Source organism: Pristis pectinata, chromosome 4, assembly GCF_009764475.1.
Source record: "Pristis pectinata isolate sPriPec2 chromosome 4, sPriPec2.1.pri, whole genome shotgun sequence".
NCBI classification, from domain to species: Eukaryota; Metazoa; Chordata; class Chondrichthyes; order Rhinopristiformes; family Pristidae; genus Pristis; species Pristis pectinata.
In genome coordinates, this window is record NC_067408.1 from 93,969,399 (window position 1) to 93,984,820 (window position 15,422).

Sequence of the window (15,422 nt, forward strand, 5' to 3'; positions counted from 1 at the left end):
CTAAAACTGTTATTGGATGGTAGAGAATCTTAGTTACAGTCCACTGCAGACAGTTTTCCATACTCAGTGGAATTCCAGTTTTTGTATTAATTTTTTTCATGAAATGTTGTTTTAGAACATTTTAACAATACCAGTTGTACAATACTCAAAACAGAAACTTTGGTCAAAGGTTGGACTATTATTCAGTTTATCAGATGTAAATTATTAACCTGTTTATGCTCTTGTGACAAGAGGTCACTGCTGATGTCCACTGTTGTCATCAGGCTATAAAAACAAAACTTTTTAAAAATTAAAATTTTGTTTTTATTGTAAGTTAGTGAAAATGATTGAAGGCAATTTAAATTTTGGTTTTATGGCTAAGTACAAGATCATTTGTGTGATGTTTTCAGATTTCTATATTTCTCTAGTCTGTTTCTGTGGTGTGTTCTGATTCTCTTGTTTTCTGTTTATTTAAATTTGCGCAAAGGTTCAATAATAATTATATCAATGTTTTATGATAATACCTAATTAGGCACAAAAAATTGGAGGGGAGAAAGGAGAAGCTTTTGAGCAGTTTAAGAGAATAGATGTCTAACGCAATTCAATGCAGAAAAATGTGTGGGATTGTTTTGAGAGAAAGGAATAGTGAAAGCATGACCTAAATAGCAAGATTCTTATGAATGCAGACAGAAAAAGAATGAGCAATACATGCTTTTTCATGTGTTGCCATGACTTGTATCAGTAGTACCACTGTGACCAAAAGAAATTGCCTCAAAAACGCACAATTTTGGGGAGACAGCAAAATATTTTAAGCACAATTAATCTGAAATAAACAATACTCAAAATACTTGGCCTTTCAAAAAGAACCTTGGATAGAGATACAAAATTAAAATTTTAGGTGGCTAGCCTTCCATTAGACAGATAAACAATAGTATTGTAGGGTTTATGTGCTAAATAATTGGATCTTCTAAGATGGTGACAAATTAGCTGCCACAGATTTCCTTTCATTAACTTCAATCTTTTGTTGTGTTCTGTGCCTCCAACATTGAATTTTAATCCCCATTGAGCATAAAAGTATAAATGTTATAGTGAATTTATACAAAATCTTCTTGAGGTTGACTGCTAGTGAAACTACGGGCAACATTTTAAGTGTTAGTAAAGATGTGCCGGAATTATACTAGGAATAAAAGTTTCTGGTTATGAAGAAAGCCCTGAGGAGCTGGGTTTTAGTTAATGGAATAGAGAGGTTAATGGAGATTTTCAGACTTAAGGAAGGCAAATTATGAAGACTGGTTGTCTTGGCAAATCAGTAGCAAGGGAGAGATCTGTAACTATCACTAGAATAACAAAAAGAGGAAACTCCATCAAATTTAGAAACCAATCACACAAATATTTGAAATGGAACAACAGAAAGAGGATGTGGGAAGCAAATAAGATTAGAGTAGAGAACTCTAGGTGAACAGCTGGGACAAATATTTTTGATCAATAATTCAAAGATCCTAGCCTCAATCTGATGGTTACAATTCATAAATAGAGGATATCAGTCTATTTATAGGGAAGAAAACATACTGCTATATTCGAAACAAACATTTTAAAGTCTCCTCTAAATTTTAGATTACACTTCAAACAAAACAAATTAATATACATGTATAATATAGAAACACAATACTTTGGACACATGGCTTTTGTGGAGTTTTACATCCATATCGCCATAAATTAGGATAATTCAGTGTTCCATTTTCTCTGTACTCAGTAGGCAAACAACTTTAGAGGGAATTTGTAATTATATGTGTACACAAAGGTGGAACATTTAAATTACACGTCTTAAAACTTATGGAATTAATGTTTCTTGTCCTGCTTTTATTTTTCTTTAACTAAAGTAATGCTGGCTGAATTGATGCTTGAAATCCAATGAAACTTGGTGGCTGTACTGCCAAGTTAAATGAGCTCTCCTTTTCAGATGCAAAGCAGTTTGGATTTCAAAATATTTAAGTGGTGGGAGTATTTGAGCTGGGAGATATATTTACACTTGCTGTAATAAATGTTTTGGATTGCTGTTATGTATCTCATTTGCATGTATCAAAATTAATGTACAGAGAAAATAACCCTCCTGATTGACCTTTATGCAATAAAAAATGTACTGCTAACCAGAAATCCCAATGGAATGACCTTACTATAATTATATTAATTATAGGAAACAAAATAAATTAAGTATTTCAACAAAGCAAGACCATCCTTTTGAAAAACAGCTGACAACAAATTGGTGAGTTTGAAAACATCTTAAGACTTTTGAAAAGATCAAACAAAAGTGGGTTTTAAGTCCTCTTTAAAATTAACAATTGGATGATTATGAAAATATTTTTGTGACCAATTGAATGATGCATTATATTCCTCACTGTCTGAAGTTTCTGTAGTACTAGAATTGCAAGAGCCTTGACAACACACTTCACAACATGACCTGTGGTAATAGCATAATGTTTCATCCGAGCTATCTGATTCTGAGTCTGAATAATCATACCGGTATATTTCAGAAGATCCCTCTACACCAACTATTTGAGTTTCTTTGGAGGATAAGTGTTCTTTCAGGCCTGAATAGGAATTGACAATACATTCTCCTTCTGAGGTCAGGGAGTGGATATATCCATCTCTTTGCTCTATTTTCTGAGGTGTTTTATAGCCATTACGCTGCATTTGCATCATCTTCCCTGACTGTAAAGTTGATAGACAGCTGGACTCATTTTCATCTGTGAATATTTTATGGTGAGTCCTTTGAAATTGACTGTAGTCGGTAGTTAGTGACTTTATTGTATCCCTATTTGATTCTTCATTGATATACTTTGTATGTCGAGCTGTTGAATGTTGGAAATAATATGGAGGGGGTATACCCCTTATTGAATAAATAGGTGGTCTTCTTTGTCTCGTCAGAAATGGAGAAATGTTATGACAGTGACGTTTCAACAACTCTGTTGTTCCACCATGCTGTTTAAGGTTCTGGGCTCGTAGGATTCGTCTTGCTCTATCTGGTGAATGGGTTGTATTAATAGCATTAACATTCAATTCTTGCAGAATCTCTTGAAGCTTCTCACTGTTCACAAATTTGGTTGTGATCTCTTTTATTGGATCCTCTATAGAAGGCTTTACAACTGACCCAGCTTTAATTGATGGTTGGACTGTAGAAGAGGTTAGCATTTCACTTGTGGGATCCTGGATGATTTTCACATGGTTGTCCAGATTGCTCTGAATTTCTGATTTTATTTTCAAGGCATCAAGTGACTTTTGGAAAGATCCTGTAAGGTTCTCAGAATTTGCTGGCTGTCCTGGATGGTTCTTAGTTTCTTGATAAAAACCTTGAGGATCTGCTAAGATTTCTAGCCCCTTCTGAGAATGCACAACTGTTTCCGGGCTCATCTTGGTGTCATGTAAGATTTGTCCCAAATTACTCTGCAGTGATACAGCTTTAATGCCTGGCTGTAATCCAGAGCTGTGATCTTGATTGTTCTGTATGTCTGACAAAGGCTCCTCATTAAGTGGATCTTCTGTTGTGTTGGGACACTTGACCTCAGAATTTATCAAAGGGCAGCAAGCTGGGCTGGATTGTGAAGTAGGATCTCTAAACTCATCAATGCATTCTGGTGCCATTAAATACATCAGCCTTTCCTTCACATTATTAACCTGCTCCTGCAAACATTGAATTGTTGCGTTTTTCTATGGGAGAGAAAAATAAATTACTAATAGCTAAATTATGGTTTGATACAAACATTTAAATATAAAACCCAGAGGACTTATTCATTAACAAAAGTGAGCCAATCAAGCAAACAGATTACTCTACTCTGTAGTTTACAACCGCTGAACTAAGCAATAGTGAAAGAATGCAGTGTCAGATATATCTGTCTACAGTTTGGAGAGAAAGCATTCCACGTCGTGATATTGCCTGTTCTCTATTTTCAGTGTTTAATTAGCATTTTGACCAAGACTCTGTTTCTGTCATCGAGGTCACCTTCAAGAGGCGGTGCCTCAAGAAGACAGCATCCATCATTAAGGACCCTCAACACCCAGGACATGCCCTCTTCACGTTACTACCATTGGGGAGGAGGTTCAGGAACCTGAAGACCCACACTCAATGTTTCAGGGACAGCTTCTTCCCCTCCGCTCTCAGATTTCTGAACGGTCCATGAACACTATGTTGTTGTTCCTCTTTTGCACTATTTATTTTTGTAACTTATCATAACTTTTATCTCTTTGTCTTGCACTGTACTGCTGCCGCAAAACGACAAATTTCATGACACATGTCAGTGATAATAAACCCGATTCTTTGCAGGAAGTTTTTAAAAAAAAAATGTTGTGTTGTCCAATGTCATGGATACTTTCACGCAGATGAACTTCCAGGAAGAAGTATTCATCGCTTGAATTTCTGAGTGCAATTTTGGATTTCCTGTACTATCCAGTATTCACTTGTTCCTTGTTTCAGAGCCTTGTTCCAGTTGCCTTCCTGGGGTACACAGCTGACCTGGAACTGCTTGGTTGTTGGGACCAAATCTAGCTCTTCAATTAGATTATAACCAATGTGAATAACCTTCAAGCATTAGCGCACCAGTAAGGGCCATCTTCATACTGGACAGCTATTACTTGGGTATATTGGACTGTATTATCAGCCCATTGAGAAAGGGGCAACCCTTTTAGACTCTTATCTTACAAGTCTTCAAAAACTCTTTTTAATATTAACAACTGACAACATTTGGATTATACAGTTTTAAACCACACCACCTCAGTGAGAAGACGCTTCATGGAGTTATTCTCTCCAAGCAGGTGATAGATCTGCTCATCACTGTACATGGAATGAAAAATCTTGCTTGGACTATTGAAATATTTAGACATTTGATTAGGTGTATGGTTCAATTCTTCATCAAATTTCTTCCGCTGTCTGACCTGTTAAGAGAGCTCAGATAATTAATTTGTATCAACTACATTTCATAGAAATTTACCAATGAAGCTGTCAAAAACATAGTTAATGATCCATTCCTAATGAAGTGTGTATGGCTAGAGGTAACAATATTAGAGTGCCAAAATCTTGGGCATGTTTTGATGTCTGCAAGAGTGATTAAACTCAGTTGCAATCCACAGTAACATACTTTATCTATATAGGAAATAAAAATTTGATTGATATCTTGTCCAGAGAAAGCCATAAACCAGGCTGTGACATTTAATAAACAGGATCTTCAGCTAAAAATGATCTTCATTACATTCAGGAAAGCAATGCAGAAATAGTTAGGTCTTCAATTTGGATGACTACAAGGAACTACAGTACAGAAATTGGTTCAACATATCTTTGGTTTTTATAATCCATGAGGCTTGTCCTATTTTGTTTGTAACATCCTCCAATCTTTTCCCTACCTCACCCCATCTGCTGCAGCAATTATGTCTTTGTTACTTCTAGATTTCTAAAGTGCTCTTCACCAGTCTCCCTCTTCTGCAGTTCTTCTTAAAGTTTATCAACCTGAAATGTTAATTCTCTCTCTCCACAGATGCTGTCTGAGCTGCTGAGTATCAGCAACATCTTCTGATTTTATTCCTCATTCTCCCCTCTGTAAACTTGAGATCAACCAAAATTGTACTCCCCATGATATAAATCTTCCCAAGTGTCAGTCACTCATTACCCACATAATCATTGATCTACTTGGCTCCCAAACAATTTGAATTTAAAATTCTCATTACTTTCAAAATGATCCTTGACCTTGCCTCTTGGTACACCCCTCAAATATCTGCACTTCCCAATTTCTGGCCTCTTAATGAGCCCTAACTTTATTTGCTCCACCAGTGGTAATCATACCTTCAGCTGCCAAGGCCCCAAGGTCTGGAATTTTCTGTCCAGATCACACTGCTTCACTACCTCTCTTTTTCCATCAAGACACTTATTAAAACATCTCTTTGATCAAACATTTTGTGGAGATCTGTGTCAAATTTTGTTCAATAAAACTCCTCTAAAATGCTTTGGAATGCTATTTTAAATATAAACTATTATTCTATATCACTTTGTTTTTTTCTCTTTTATTCATTTTTCCAACTTCCCTTTAATTCACCAATATGATTTACTCATTCACTGGACATGGCAGTGAGTTCTACATATCGTTTTTCTGATACTGTGACTGGAAATATGAACTGTTCTTTGTTCCTTTTAGTATTAATATATAATGCTATATGTAATCACACAATTGTTTTCACTTAAGGATCATGTGTGTTACCTTTGCTTGTCAAAAATATAATCCTATGTAAAAGGGAAAGAAGGGACAAACTGATGCTCCGATGATCATGTGAAAGAAATCATTAGGTGGTCCACTGTGAAGTTCTTTAAGGACTGCATGGATTTAGCTGGTCAGTGAAAAGATAATGTGGTGTCCATGCACCGACTTTGTGCTAATAAACCTGCCTGGAATGGTACAGATAGACAAAGCTGCCAGAGTACTAACCATCTCCTGAAGCCAATAGCAATTGGAAAAATCAGGATCCTCTTTCTGCAGTAAAAAAATACTCAAACAATCTGGGCACTCAGGTTTGGATTTTACTGCTATGGGTCTGCTAGCTGTGGACACACATATGACACTTAACTGAACTCATCTCAGCTGAATCTGAAAGGCTGATCTTGCTTGTTCTGCGGTCAAGCAATGAGATCCTGAACAGCAGTAGAGCTTTGAATAAAATAATGGAGTGCTCTGGAGCAGGCCAAAACATGCCACGTACACTAAAGTCCTCTGAGAACTTTTGACTCCTGGCAAAGCCCCATCTCCAGCTTTACCATTTGTCAAAAGATATTAGGGTTGTAAAATGTTTCCGAATGTCTCTGACATTCAGAATCACTTGGGTTTAAAAACAAAGAACTAACATTTTTTTAAAGGAAATACAAACTAAAACACTTAAAAATGCTTCTGAATCATTGAAAGCAAGCCATTAATTTAAAAAACTTAACTTATTCTTTCCCGCAAACCTAAAACCCCAAATGAAATCAATGAACTAACAGTTCTTGCGCCAGTTTTAACCTGGCATAGGATCAGACAGCATTCCCCAGCATAAATTGTGGGGAATCTCAGCAAGGTTCAGCTCCACTACTGGATTCCAATCCAGCCTTGAAGTGCAGCTGGGAATTGGCTGGAGCCAGCCAGGAAGTTTGATACTATCACATTTGCCTATTTGCACATGCTGAGTCTGCGCTTTTTCAAAGATATGTTATTAAGTACATGAAATGAGAAATGTTGTAAAAAAAAAATGCATGTTGTAAAAGGGGAACATCAAACTATGCCAAAACCAAAAATGTGGGACAGTGCACAGCTTTATTTAAATACCTACATGAGCTAGTGATCAGATAGATAATTGTGATGTCGTGTCGAAACGAACATAAAATTTGACGTAGTTACATTTATTTCTACATACAATGTACATAACAATGAATTCTACTTTTGGTTTGTACTGACAAACATGTTTAATTACTCCAAATCTTCTTTTTAAAAAATCAGTCCATTTTACAATTCAAAAAGACAGGCAGATTGCAACTTCCAAAAGTCACAAATCTGGCTGGCTGCTCAGAGCACACTAGATAAGTGCTGGAAGCCTTCACAGTGCTGCAACAAATCTGTGTAGTCTAAAATTAATTTGGCTTGGATTAGGAATCAAGTAAAATAGGAAATGGCAGACGGAATTTAATCTGGACAAATCTGAGGTCATACATTTTGGGAGGTCAAAGGCAATAGGAAAGAATATAGTAAGTGGCAGGACCCTTAAGAGTATTGATGTACAGAGGGATATTGGAGTGCATGTCATAGCTCCCACAAGTCGATAGGGTGTTAAAGAAGGTGTAGGTCATGCTTGCCTTCAGTCAGGTCATTGATTATAAAAGTTGGGAAGTCATCTTGCAGCTGTTTAAAGCTTCGGCTAGGCCACATTTGGAGTTTTGTGTGCTGTTCTGACCATCACGTTATGAGGAGGATATAGAGGCTTTGGAGGGGGTGTAGAAGAGGTTCACCAGAACATTGCATGGATTGGAGTGTATTAGCTATTTGAGAGGTTGGACAAACTTGGATTGTTTTCTTTGGAGCGTTGGAGGCTGAGGGGCAACCTGATAGAAATATGTAAAATTATGAGAGGCATGGAGAGGGTAGCTGGTCAGAGTCTTTTTCCCAGGGTGAAAATGACAAATACTAGGTTTAAGGTGAGAGGGGGGAAAATTTAAAGGAGATTTTCAAGGCAAGTTTTTTTTTAAAAAGAGTGGAACACAGAGAGTGGGGCGATGGTAGAAGCAGATATAACATCAATATTTTAAGAGGCATTTAGACAGACACGTGAACTGGTAGGGAATAGAGGGATATGGACCATGTGCAGGCAGATGGGATGAGTTCAAATGGGCCTGTTCCTGTGCTGTACTTTTCTATGTTCTATGTAAGGGAATGAACCTTTGTTCTTCACAGCCCATGACATGAGCATAGATGTAAAACAAACAGAAGAGGTGGAATAAAACATGCATCTGCCATTCTGTAACGACAGAGATTTGGATGTGAAGGTGCAGAGTAAGCTTGAAAATTCCAAAAGGCATGTTGTGATGGAGCACAAACCTCAGTTTTGAGTCAAATTGAATGCCAAAACTGGAGAAGGGGATGTTGTTAACAGCAGGAGTAATACGAAAGGAAAAAGCCTGTCCTACCATTCAATAAAATCCTCAAATATAGTTCTGGGCTCTTATATGAGCCCCATAACTTTTCATTCCCTAGTTTCCAAAACATTCATCAATCTCAGGTGAATGTACTCAATAACAGCTAGTATAGAGAATTCTAAAGATTCATAGGTTATTGAATGAAGAAATATCCCCTCATCTAACTCCTAATGAATGTGAGAGGAACAAAATATTTCTTTTACTCTTCTTGAGAGTCAGTTGAGAAAAATGTAACTCATCAAGTACTTGATGTTTGATGTCACTGAAGTGATTATGGAGTTGAAGGATATACGGGTTGCGAGGAAGTAAAATTGATTGTCATCAGAATGCACATGCATGCAAATTCCACACATGTGGATGATATCACCAACGGGTAGCAAGTTTAGAGGCTGAGACGGGAGATCAAAAGAGACTCTGAAGGTGACTGCCTCTTTTTTTCTCTTCACATTTTTGGAGAAATGCTGGCTCTGAGGCTTACAGATGAGAATCAAGCAATTTCAGCCATATTCATTACTTGGAAAATGAAGGAGAGGCACTGACAATGGTCAATTATATTAAGCTCTTTATTTCTTGAGGACAAGGTGCCAATACTGCATTGTTTTCTTCTCTTACTTCACTTTTCTTACCTGTGGAATGAAGATGAGACAGTTGATTGTTGAGGTACAGACAAAGATTCCACCTGCAGTGATACCATAGGTTAGGTTGGGCCAGGAATCCAAGAATCTGATCATGGGAATGATTATTCCTGTGGTGAACACGACCAAGTAAACTCCCACCATGATGGTGATGGTTTGGTTTACAGGGGGAGAGCTGACGTTGCTAGTTAAACCAGCTAGATATGTACCATATAGTAAAAGACTTCCCTGTGTGAAAAAGAACAAATAAAATTAAATAATAATACAAAATAATCACAACCTGTTAGAACTAGATTAAAATAAGTGTGATAATAAATGTTTACATATGGATGGAACAATTAAAAAGTAATCCTGATAGTAAGGTGTTTCATGCTCCATATTGCCTGTTCAAATGCTAGACAGAAAGTAAATGGTTGACAAGAAAGCAGATTCGGTGAAACACTGACAGTACATGTGTAGAAATATTCATGGACAGGAAATATTAGCTTGAGATAAAAGAAAGTGAAACAGCACAAAGTGACATTTTACCTGAGAGGCGGCAAGAGTAGGAGTTAGAGCAGTCACTGGAGACATGCTAACAGGTATGAAAAATTGAACTGTAGCAACATTTTTTTAAATAACATCTTTAGGGTATCAAAACCTCCAAAGGAAATTGCTGAGGCATCATCTGAAATTACATGGGCTTGGAGACAAAAAAGATAATGATGAGACAGTGAAGGTTGAGGGGATAGCCAAATGAAGTTTGATTGAATGACATTGGAGATTAACAATCCCAAGCACCCAGTGGAGATTCTATTCATTAGCCATTGAATTTGGCTGTTGAAGGCACTGCCATCAATTGTGAGATTGAATGTATGGATTAAAACCCAGAAATGGGACAGCTAAAGATTCAGACAGGGTAGTAGGAAGTTACAGAGAGTGGGAAGGGAGAAGCTGTGGAGGATGTTAAACAAAGGATGAGAATTGTTGGTGTTGGACGCAGAGTGACAGACTAAAAACAATGGAAGAATGGGTGTGGGTCTTTATTAGTGGCAGAGTTTTGATTTTAAATATTTAAAAATAGGATATGACTAGAAGAGCATTGGACCAGTTAAGTCTGAAGGTGAGATGGCTTGGACAGCAATCCCTGTAGCAGGTGGTTTAGGGCCATGAGGTTAGACATAGGTCACCTTTTTGATAGGGGGAAATGGAGTGAGAAATTCAGTTCAACTTAAACATGATATCAAGATTGTGAACATACAGTTAAGCATGAAACAGCAGCCTGCACAACCATCCGGTAAGATTATGGCTGCTCCATGTCCTCAACTCCATTTTCTTGCCCTATCCCCATTCTCCTTTGTTTTCTTCCAAGTACTAAAATCTGTTGACCTGAGCCTTGATTGTCCTTAATGGCAGAACATCAGTCTTCTGGAGTAATTCTAGATTTGCATCGTACTAAGTAAAGAAATTTCTCATCATCACAATCTTAAATGGCTACTGGCTACTCCCAAGATTAAACCACAAGTTCTAATAGAAGTCCAGCTAAAGGAATTTTATATATTTCAGATGAAATCATTTTTCATTCTTCTTAATTTCACCAAACGTGGACCTATCCTTTTTAATATGTCCTACTTAATCAACCCTCCCAACCCAGGAAAATTATCCAAGAATTCAATCTAGTGAATTTGTGCTTCACCGCCTCCCAGATGTGGAGACCTGTCAAGGGTCCATGATTTGTGTGGAGGTCACTTTCTTATTACACATTTCCACACACACTAAATTATAACCTGGGTTGTACTAGCTAGTCATCATAGTTATGTCAACATGACCTTGGAAGATACAAATTCTTTACAGAAGTTATTAGTGAAACATACCAAAATTGATAAAAGTTTGGGATTGGTGTTGTCCAGAACATTTTATTAACCTGACTGCCCTTCAGAACTTAGCCAGATAGCTAAACAAGTAGTTTATCTTCCAGGGCAGGACCCTTAGTTAAGGGAAATTGATTTTTTTCCCACTTGTTGTCTTGCATTTGGATATGTGAATTGAGGGTGCATCTAATTTAAGGCAGACAATGTAGAGCAGAATCAAGGAGAAGGGACAAGAAGGGGGAGAGACAGCTTTGAGGTGGCCCATGCACATCTTAGACTGACATCCTGATAAGTTTGAGAAGATGATTAAGATGTCAAGTGACTACTGTGAATGCCAAGACCAAGTTGTCCCTCTCTTTAGCCATCTTATTCTATTTGTTTTATGTGTTTGTTTCATATGATTATATTGTGATAATTACAGTGATTGTCATTTCTTTATGAACCAATAAACTGATCTATTCCTTAGTCCTTTGGGGTAAACTGTGATCTTTGGAAATGACTGAAATCATGTAACTGGAGGTCCCATCAACATTCAGGAAAAAAAAGGAAATGGAAGTATTGTTGGCTCACCAAAGCTGACTGGTTGTCAGAACTTTAGAATGAAGTAAAGAGTTTTTCCCTGCTAAGTGATGGTGCGAACATTGGGATAAGATGCCCACGGAGACAGGAAATGGGGGCTTTACTATTTTGTTTAAAGGGTTCCTGAGAGGGGAGTGAGACACAAGTGCAGAGCACCTGAGAGGGGAGCATTTGGTCTACAGCATATCTTGGGAGAGGGCTGAGGTGCATACGTTAGGAAAAAGGTGAAACCAGATCCAGTGACATTGGCATATTATAAGGAGAAGCTAGTAAACAGCATGCAGGAAAAGATTGGGAAGACTGGGCCATGTAAAAATAGATTGATCATAACAATGGTGAAGAGGAAGGAAGTGTAAGCAAGTATGTTAAAAGCTTCAGGAAGTTTGAGGAAAGGTAGTGTGCTGTTCTCAGATTGAAAATCTGAGATTCTGGAAATCCTAAATAAAAAGTGAAAATGCTGAAAAAATACGCAGCAAATCAGTAAGTTTTAGAAGAACAAAAGAAAATAAGAGTTAACATTTAAGGTTTTGACCTTTCATCAGAACTGGCCAATTCAGACACAAACTGGAAAGGTCACAAAATGTTGAACTCAATGTTGAGTCTTAAGGACTCTATTGTGCCAAAGTTGGAAGATGACATGCTATTCCCTCAAGTTTATATTGAGTTTCATTGGAATGGTATAAGATGCCAAAGACATACAGATCACAATGGGGAGTAATAGAGAAATAAAGTGACAGACAATTGGAAGCTTAGGGTCACCCTTGAAGATTGAATGGCATATTCTGCGAAGTAGTCACTAAATCAGAAACACCTTGATCGATGTTAGATCTATCATGATGCAAACCATTACAATGCAACATGGTGTTTTAGTTTTCATTTTACAAAAAAGTGAATTAAATTAAAAGTGAACAATTGAATTGAATAACTAAGGGAGCCACAAGACCGATCAAGATCAAAAAGAATGCAAGATAAAATAAATTAGGAAGTAGTAATAGAACCAGTGTAGCAGCCTGTTGTGACAAGTTCATATTTCACCAATGGCATAGAGTGAAGTTGAACAAATCCAGGGTCATGAGCTGGAACCAGAAAAATAAATTCTCAAAACTCCAAATTGTACACTGTGTATTCGGCAGAGAAAGCCTGCCAGCACTACTGAGCCTGGCTTACCTGTGATGCTGTTCCCATATGACACTATTGGCTCAAAGCTCTAGGAAGCCACTTAGTTGTTAAAATAATTGCCGAGAGGGTGTCTCGTTAACCACACTCTTATCAGGTTAACCAGGCCCGAAAAGCATTAGAAGGTCATTGAACTATTACTTTAACTCTGTTGCCATCTCCACAGACGCAGCCTAATCTGCTAAATAGTTCCAGCATTTTCTGTTTATATTCCCATGATCAGCCTCCCCTCACCCGAGACAGATAACAAAAAAAAACGTAAGCTTGAGGTTTAAAAGAGCAAAAATGGAAAATAATATTCTTACCTTTAGAAGTGAAATGAGAATAATCCAGATGTCAGTGTAATGAGAAACACAACATTTCATCATTGTGACAGAGTAAGAAAGATCTTTTTCAATTGCCTGTGGAATGAAAAAAAACATGCAGTAAAAAAAAATGAGGGAATATCAAATACAATCTGACTTGTTTCCTTTCCTTCCTGCCTTGGCAACACTATAGGAGACTGACTAATCGTAAATAAAATTAAAATAGTTTTACGTTTGACATTTTCTTTTCATTTTTATGAACAATTGGAATCACAACGATTAGAATACATTTTTAAAGCTTTCATTTCTTTAAACCAGCACCAAAATTAGAAGAGTTTTTTTTTACCCTCATTTCTGCATTTAAGGATTGCATACACTCCAGTGGATCAGCAATGCCCCATGTCACCAGAACCAGTATATCCAAGCCAATTACTCCAGCTACCATCCTCAATAATTGAATGTCTTTGATGATCTAAAATTCAAAGCAAATTCAGTTCATTGCATCTCAAGAACTTGAAAGCCCAATTTGTTACGTCAGGCACAGGAACAGAAGCATTAAACCATTAACAAAATAAAAATGGAATGTGCTGGAAATATTCAGCAGTCCAGGCAGTATACAAGATTAATGGGCCATAATGATTGCCAGGCAATTAGCACGAGTGGGAACTAGGCCTCAGGCTGCAGATCTTGCATCTTCACCCAAGGCTGTCCTAATGACTTGTTGTTGGAGGCTTTTGTGCCTGGTTGTGAATGTCTCTGATAATAAGACATTTAAAAAACAGTTGAAAGAGATTTAAATTAATTTTAAAATTAAAAATTATTTTCAAACATGTTTCATTGATATAAAATGATTAAGATGTAAATGTGAATTAAATTATTACAAATCTTTTATCCATACGTATTTTTTCAATCCAGGTTAGCAGCCCAGACCCTCGATTCAGCACAACAGCCCTGAGCCTGGTACCAGTGCCAAGTCCAGTGACTGAGCAGCAGGTCACAGGCACTGCATCTGACCTCCAATGTATTCCTGACATCTGTGCTGCCTGAAGAGGACCACATTCTGGCCACTGTTACAGGTCAGTCACCTTCTGCATTATTCTTTAAATTATGTGAGATTTTTTATTCAGCTCATGTACCAGTTACAGCTTTTTCAATGATTCCACAATTTATCTATTTCCATACCAACTAAACTGTAGTAAATTTGAGGTTTCTTTACAACAATGCTTACAGCTTGTGTGCTAAAAATCTTCCCAGTTTTCATCTTTAATTATTCCTGAAAACAATAGGTGACTAACAAACAATGAGTGAACACAGTGGCCCTCAGGTAGTGCAGCTGTCTCACAGCTCCAACGACCTGGGATCGATTCTGACCTCAGGTGCTATCTGTGTGGAGTTTGCACATTCTCCCTGTACCTGCATGAGTTTCCTCTGGGTGCTTTGGCTCCAACATCCCAAAGATATGGCAATTGGTGAAATGGCTGCTGTAATTATCTCTGATGTCGGAAGCTGGCAGGAGAATTAGGGTGTGTTAATGGCCATGTGAGGGAGAATAGCTTACATGAAAATAAGTGACGGAATGAGGTTGCTAGGTTTGCTCCAAGAGCTGGCATAGACATGTTGTGTCAAATGGCATCCTTTGTCATAGAATGTAAGAGAAAATATAAGAAATGCTCAAGGTTGCCAGTTTAATTAATAATGGGAAATAGAGAAAGGGCAGAGATTTTCAATAAGTTTATTGGATCAATCTTCATGATGGAAGACATTAAAAACATAACAATGAAGATAGATAATCAAGGTACATTGGGGAGGATGAACTTAGAACAGTCTGTTGTGCACATTTTTTTTATCTTCTATTGCATCATCGGACATGGTATAAACTGGAGGGTGAGGTGTGGGGAGAACATAAGGTAGAAATATTATAAATCATGAAAATACTGAAGCATAGAAAGTCAGTTTTTTTCTTCATTCTAATTTACCAGAAAAATATTAAATTGTGAAAACAAAACCCATAAGCAAAATATATTGAAAGCACAAAATAACAGGATTATCAGCCTTCTCCTCCTTTGGTAGGCCTTTGGGATAGAGGTTGATTTACTTCAGTTTTGTGGATTCTGTATGGCTGAGGCCAATGTGGGAACCATGGACTTCCACAGATGGTGCAAGAGATGTTTGGCAAGGGGCGGGGGGGAGGGTGCTGTAGATG

General features: G+C 37.4%; 1 protein-coding gene and 1 long non-coding RNA gene across 5 annotated transcripts in view; one reads left to right on the forward strand and one right to left on the reverse strand.

Annotated features, from left to right (window-relative positions):
• The window catches only part of LOC127569124 (uncharacterized), a 73,988-nt gene that overhangs the window by 21,169 nt on the left and 37,397 nt on the right, over positions 1-15,422 (forward strand). For 2 of the 3 annotated variants that reach the window (XR_007956159.1, XR_007956161.1), the window contains exons 3-4: positions 2,174-2,242; positions 14,135-14,295. This is a non-coding gene — a long non-coding RNA (uncharacterized LOC127569124). The remainder of the gene's footprint in view (positions 1-2,173; positions 2,243-14,134; positions 14,296-15,422) is intronic. The other variant, XR_007956160.1, reaches the window with a different exon arrangement.
• gpr156 (G protein-coupled receptor 156) overlaps positions 1,421-15,422 on the reverse strand; it is a 58,163-nt gene continuing 44,161 nt past the window's right edge. Inside the window, exons 6-10 of one of the 2 annotated variants that reach the window (XM_052013484.1) lie at positions 13,566-13,691; positions 13,220-13,315; positions 9,301-9,537; positions 4,744-4,905; positions 1,421-3,684 (exon numbers count right to left, since the gene is read on the reverse strand). In XM_052013484.1, coding sequence (XP_051869444.1) covers positions 2,278-3,684; positions 4,744-4,905; positions 9,301-9,537; positions 13,220-13,315; positions 13,566-13,691 — 2,028 coding nt within the window. In that variant the 3' untranslated portion in view covers positions 1,421-2,277. The remainder of the gene's footprint in view (positions 3,685-4,743; positions 4,906-9,300; positions 9,538-13,219; positions 13,316-13,565; positions 13,692-15,422) is intronic. The other variant, XM_052013485.1, reaches the window with a different exon arrangement.